The sequence below is a fragment of the Elephantulus edwardii genome, unplaced genomic scaffold (genome assembly GCF_000299155.1).
Source record: "Elephantulus edwardii isolate Elephantulus edwardi_28Jun2011 unplaced genomic scaffold, EleEdw1.0 scaffold00289, whole genome shotgun sequence".
Classification (NCBI taxonomy): Eukaryota; Metazoa; Chordata; class Mammalia; order Macroscelidea; family Macroscelididae; genus Elephantulus; species Elephantulus edwardii.
In genome coordinates, this window is record NW_006400039.1 from 595,370 (window position 1) to 601,600 (window position 6,231).

At 53.4% G+C, this 6,231-nt stretch overlaps 1 protein-coding gene across 1 annotated transcript in view; it reads right to left on the reverse strand.

Annotated features, from left to right (window-relative positions):
• The window catches only part of LOC102876979 (chromosome unknown open reading frame, human C9orf96), a 35,573-nt gene that overhangs the window by 25,239 nt on the left and 4,103 nt on the right, over positions 1-6,231 (reverse strand). The window contains exons 4-6 of the mRNA XM_006900623.1: positions 5,844-5,888; positions 4,113-4,187; positions 2,517-2,618 (exon numbers count right to left, since the gene is read on the reverse strand). Coding sequence (XP_006900685.1) covers positions 2,517-2,618; positions 4,113-4,187; positions 5,844-5,888 — 222 coding nt within the window. The remainder of the gene's footprint in view (positions 1-2,516; positions 2,619-4,112; positions 4,188-5,843; positions 5,889-6,231) is intronic.

Genomic DNA, 6,231 nt, shown 5'->3' on the forward strand with positions numbered 1-6,231 from the left:
TCATGTCCCTCTCCAAGGAATAGCCCCTCCTAGCAACATCCCGAAGTATGCTTAAAATCTTAAGCACTGATTTACAGGAGACTGGGGTCTGAATAGGACCCTCATTCGTTCTGAGTCATGGCGAGGCTTTGAGTCCTTCCTGACCAGAGACAGTGCAGCTGAGATGGGATCACAGCCTCCCGGAGAGCCTGCTGTAAGGTGTGGTCCATCAACACCTGCACCTGCTCACAGTCTCCGCCCTGCTGGGCCGTGATTACAGTCACTGTGTATCCGCTTGTGCAGATTCTCTCTCTCTCTCACTCTCCACCTCTCCCAGTAGGATGTTTTTTTTTTCTTGTGTACCGCCGAGTGGGATCCAACTGGCACAGGAGGAGACTGACCCTCCTCCAGCGGAGCTTCTGGTGGATTGGAACCGTGTGCCTCTGGGATTGCAGCGCAGTTTCTTGCCACGAGGCCACCAGAGCACCCCAGTAAGATGTATTTTTGCAAGGACCAGCTCCTGACAATACGGCCAGAGAGTGTGAGACAGTTTCACCGTCCTGCCTCCGAGGAGCATCCGTGCTGCACTTCCTCCTGGACAGTCTTGTTTCTTTAGGCATCCGTCGATAGTCAGTGCTCTTCTCCAACAGCGCAGCTCAAAGGCATGCATTGTTCTGTCATCTACTCATTTTCCAACTTTCAGATGCCTCGGAAGTAACTGAAAGACCATGGCTTTCCTCAGTCTCCTCCCTTGTTAGCACATTGGAGAGGTCATTGACAGCAGATTTTCCAAACGCACTACATCGGATTTCTTGACAGCTGTCACCCTAGGTGTTGATTGTGGATCCAAGTAAAATGAGACTTTTAATCACTTCGGTCTTTTCCCCTCTCTCACAGTGCTGAGGGAGCTCTGGTGCCTGAGTTGTAAGGAGCTGTGCTGCCAACCCAAGGGCACACAGTTCAAATCTACTAGCTGCTCTTTGGGGAAAGGTGGGCAGTCTCCTCCTGTGCGACTTATGGCCTCTGGAACCTGCTGGGGGGTCAGTTATGACTCTGTTGTGACTCAACAGTCTACAACAATAACAGCATCGTGATGTTGCCAATTAGTCTAGCGGTGAGCACGCTGGTTTTCTTGCTGTTGAGATGTGACCCACACCATGTTCTCCAAGTCTTCTTCACCTTCACCTAGTGAGGCTGCGTCACCTGCATCACACAGACTGTCGCTGACTCTCCTCCGAGCCAGAGGCTACATTCCTCACAGAGTCCAGCTCCTTGAGAGCGAGTAGGTATGGAGGAAAGAGACATCCCTGATGCACACCTGTCCTGATCTTAAACCACGCGCTGCTCCCTTGCCCTATGACACAACAGCTTTGACAGCTGACATACAGGTTTATACAGACATAGAGCTCTATGTGTAGGTTTCACACGAGCACTGCTCAGTGTTTTGGGATCTTCATGCCTCGCTGTGTTGTCCACAACTTGTTATGATCCACACAGTAAAATGCATTTGCATAGTCGACATAACCCAAGCAAACATCTTTCTAATATTCTCTGCTTACAGCCAAGATCCCTCTGACATAAGCAACAATATCCCGTTTCAAGGCTTCTGCTGAATCCAGCTTGAATTTCTGGAAGTTGCCTGCTGACGTTGCCTTCCAGACATTTTTTGAATAATCTTAAGCAACATTTTTACTTGCAGGTGAGTCTGAAGTGGAAGGAACAGTTTACCTTTGGGGCTCACAGGGAGATGCAGGGCTAGTCAGGGTGCATTCTGGCTGGTTTGAGTCTCAGCAAGAATCCCAGCACAACCATGTGTAGTCTAAAAGGGTGATGCGTGTGTCTTCACCACAGCCTCTGGCTTCTGCCGACCTCCTGCCGCGGCTGTACCCACCACACTCATGATCTGGCCACTCACCTGCCAATCTTAGAAAGAAGCCGTGGCCATGACTCACGGGGACAGCTTGGATACTGTACTCGTGCCTCCTCTCGTGATGAACAGCATGTCTCTGTCCTGTTTACGTCCCAAAGGATCTGAGCTGTCCGCAGGGAGATGCTGACCCACGGCTGGTACCTCTCTGGGGGTTCAAATCCACCATCTGTTCCTCTGGGCGATCTCCTGTCATGCGCTCTACAGCGTTGACACTGACCACTGGAGGATCAGCTATGCGACAGGTCTTATCTGATGGCAATGAGTTACTTTCGTTTTCTACAGAACAAGCTAGAATCTGGGCTCTTTCCTCCTCTCCAGCACAGATCATCACAGGGACAAAGGTGGACCTTGCCTGGAACCTTCGTGACTTCTCCGCGTGCGCTGCCTCGAGTGAGCTCACTGGGTGTATGCACGTGTAAGAGTACACAGCTGAGGTGTGCTCACAGTGCACACTCATCACTGGGTGCAGCCTATGTGCACACTCACTAGTTCACACTGCTTAATGCAGACCTGGGAGGAACCAGTCCTGCCAGCCTCCAGCAGCATCCGCCCCCCAGGCAGCTCTGTCCACACCGGGGGGGCAGAGAACACAAGCCCAGGGCCTCACCTCAGAGTCAATAATGGCCTTGGTCTGCCTCTTCTTCATGATGACCTTCTGTAAGTCGTTCTCGCTGTAGTCCATCACCAGATGGAGGAACATTGAGGAGATCTGGGGACAAGTGGGGCCTTCTGTTGGGTCCTACAATTCCCACAGACAGCCCAGGCCTCCACTCCTCTGGCCTCCCCAGTGCCGAGGGCCCTTCTCTGTGGGCAGCCTCCACTGTCAGCCCCATCTCCTGTCCCACAAGCTCCATGGACTTGTCCAGAGCCTCGGTGCCTCTGGCCAGTGACATAGCTCCACACCCCCCGCCCTCCCTCACCTGCTGGGAGCCCTCATCCTCGGACAAGGAACCAGGCCCAGCAGACAGGGGCCATGGAGCCCTCTACAGTGAAGTGACCACGAGAGCACCCGGGGGTGCCTGCGGGAACGAGGGGGCCTGGGAGTGTGTCCAGGTCTAATGGAAGGGGAAGCCCTGACGGTACAGTGATTAAGGTGCCGGCTACTAGTTGAAAGGTCAGAGGTTCAAACCCATAAGCTGTCCCTTGGGTGAATGATGAGGTGGTCTGCTTCTGTACGAGTGTATGGTCTTGGGAACCCTACAGGGTGGTTCTACTCCATCCTGCAGGGTCACAGGCATCAGAACCGACTTGAGGACTGTGGGTTGGGATGGAGGGGGAGGGGTATGGCTGTGAGGGGCCCTCCTTTCCTGCTCAGCCCCTCAGCTGCCAGCCTGTGTTGGGAACACTCATGTGGACCTCTGATGGTCATTGAAGGTGGGTCACATGCCAGTGTCCCTCCCTGACTAAGTCCCTCGGGGCTCAAGTCCCCTCTGCCTCAGGCCCAGCTAGACTGCAAAACTTCGAATTCCTTCTAAAGACATGAGCTGGTACCGCCTGAGAGAGGCAGTGTGGCTGTATGTGCACCTGTGTGCCTGTGCAGGTGTACACCGGTGTCCCTGTGGACCAGGGCAGCTGTGGACCTGTACAGCTGTGGACCTGCACAGCTGTGCACCTGGACACCTGCATGACTTCTCTGAGCCCCAGGGCCAGAGTGAAGCCTGCCTTAGGACTTCTAGGTCTTGACAGTGGACATGACGCAGGCTGCAGACTGTGCCGGATCCCAGACCCACTTCCACTGGCCCATCCCACTGACCACCACAGCTGGATTCGGAGGCTAGAACTCTTTACGGGCGTGGACAGCCCGTCTTTCTCTCACTGAGTGGCCAGTGCAGTTGTGTATGTGCTCTTTATGTAAAGCGTGCAGGAGCCGCCAGGGAAGGTGCCAGGAGGGCCCGGGACCGGCAGCCTGCAGCTCTGGGTCCCCCTGAGAAGTCACCCTCGAGTGCTTGCTGGGGACAGGAGCAGCTGAGCAAGCAGGGTGCTTGTCTTCTGTCCCCTGCTTTCTAGCTGGGTAACCTGGAGGAGCTCACTGTATTCAGACTATGTTTTTCCTTCTGTGAAATGGGTACAGAAACCATACAGGCTGCAGGGGTTCACAGGAGATTATGCTGCTCAGGAAGCCCTCGTGGGCTACCTGGCCCTGGGGGTGCTCTCAGGGGTAGTCCCACTTGGTGTCCCTGCACTGGCCATTCAGGGAACTCACCTGGCTGTCCCATGTGATGAACATCTCATGGTAGATGGAGATGTGAGGGTGCTGAAGTTTCAGCACGGGCATCAGCTGCAGGAAGGAGAGAAGTTCCAGAAAGGCTGTCCCAGGTAATGTCTCCCCTGCTCAGGCCCCAGTGAAAAGCCAGTGTCCAGCTGCGAGCATGGCAGTGGGCAGCTGGATGGCGTCCGGCAAGGGCTGGTTGGGTCATGTGACAGTGGTGTCCATTCCTCAAGACTGAGGACAGGGCAAGAGGAAGCAGGATGCCTGGATCACCCACCGCCCTCTTGGCAGCCGAGGTCACACTGCCCACAGCTGCGGAGAAGGCCAAAGCCAGCTCCAGGGGACAGCAGAGAGCAGGCCCTGAGGGACAATGCTAACTGAGGGTGTGGGTCACACTGAAAAGGCTCAAGGACAAGGGCAGGCTGGGAGGGTGAGGAGACAGAGTGTGAACCTGACACCTTCCAGTCCCCTGTGGTCAAATACCGCCTTGGGGTGGCACATCGCTCTGCCCACGCACTGCAGACTCAAACGACACTTGTCAAACTCAAGAACTGGCAACTCCAAAGGGTCAAGCTCTAGAGGGCATGCTGACCTCGGGTGAAATCCGAAACAAGTGAGGAGAAACAACCTAGCGCTGATTTTGTCGATCAAACGTTAAGTGTCGCACAGAGGCCTGGTGATGTTGTGGTTAAAGCTGGCATGGCTAGCCCACCAGCTGCTTTGTGGAAGGAAGATTTTCCAGCCTGGTCCTGTGAGCTGAGGCTCCTGGAGACCTCAAGGGACAGTTCTACTGTGTTCTACAGGGTCGCCAGGAGCCTGGACAGACTCAATGGTTTGGCTTGTTTTCATTCTTGATATTATTGTTGGTCTTTGCAATTATGTGCTTATGCATTGGAAAGCTGGACAATGACCAGGGTTGATAGAAGGAGAATTGATGCCTTTGAGCTGTGGTGCTGGAGAAGAGTATTGAATATACCATGAACTTCCAGGAGAACAAACAGGTTTGTCCTAGAGAGGGTGAAGCCAGGCTGCTCCTTGGAAGTAAGGATTCTGAGGCTTCGTCTGACATACTTTGGGCATGTTGCAAGGAGGGACCAGTCCTTGGAGAGGGACATCATGCTTGGGAGGGTGGAGGAACTGCACAGGAAAGGAAGACCCTCAATGAGATGGATTGACCCAGTGACTGGGGTAATGGGGGTGGGTGTGTCAAAGACAGTAAGATTGGTACAGCACAGGGCAGAGTTTAGGGCTGTTGTACATAGGGTTGCTATGAGTCTCAGGCAACTTGATGGCACATAACAACAACAACCACATGTTACCACTGACCATTTCTTAGTGGTGGAATTAAGAGTCATTTAAGTCTTCTTTGTTAAATAGTTGTGTTATATTTTCTACTGTAATTAATACTCTTACAGTTTAAGAGAATATATTCTTTGGACAAAGGTTATTACTGGAAGGTTAGCCGGGTGACAGAATCAATATTTAAAATTTATCTTCTCTGAGAACAAGTACTCAGAGTCAATGGCACCTAGATTTAGACACATATCATACATGGACACATACATCCTGTTCTCTTGGGGCTGTTGGTTAACAAGCTTGGGACAAGAGTGTTCACCCCACGCCGTCCACCATCCAGGCGTCCCTCTGCCCCGCCCCTCTACCAGAGCTACAGACTAATCTGCGTTCTGAGCCATCACCCCTCCAGAGAGAACCACAGAGATTTACCTCCTCCAGGGCTTTGTTCGCCTGGTACTCATCAGGGCACGCCACCTGCAGGGAGACAAGAGCACCAGCTCAGTAAACGGAGTCACAGTCATCACAGTCACCAACTTCTCCCACCACTGTCACTACCACGGCCATAACCACCATCACCATCATCTCCACCACCACCACCTTCACCGTTACAATTCTTACCATCACCACCAGGACCACGGCCGCCCCCACCTCCTCGATCACCATCGTTATCATCATCATCACACCATGACCACGGCCTTCTCGATTACCATCACCACCGCACAATGACCACGGCCGCCCCCACCTCCTCAATCACCATCACCATCATCATCACCATCGTCACACAATGACCACGGCCGGCCCCCCCTTCTTGATCACC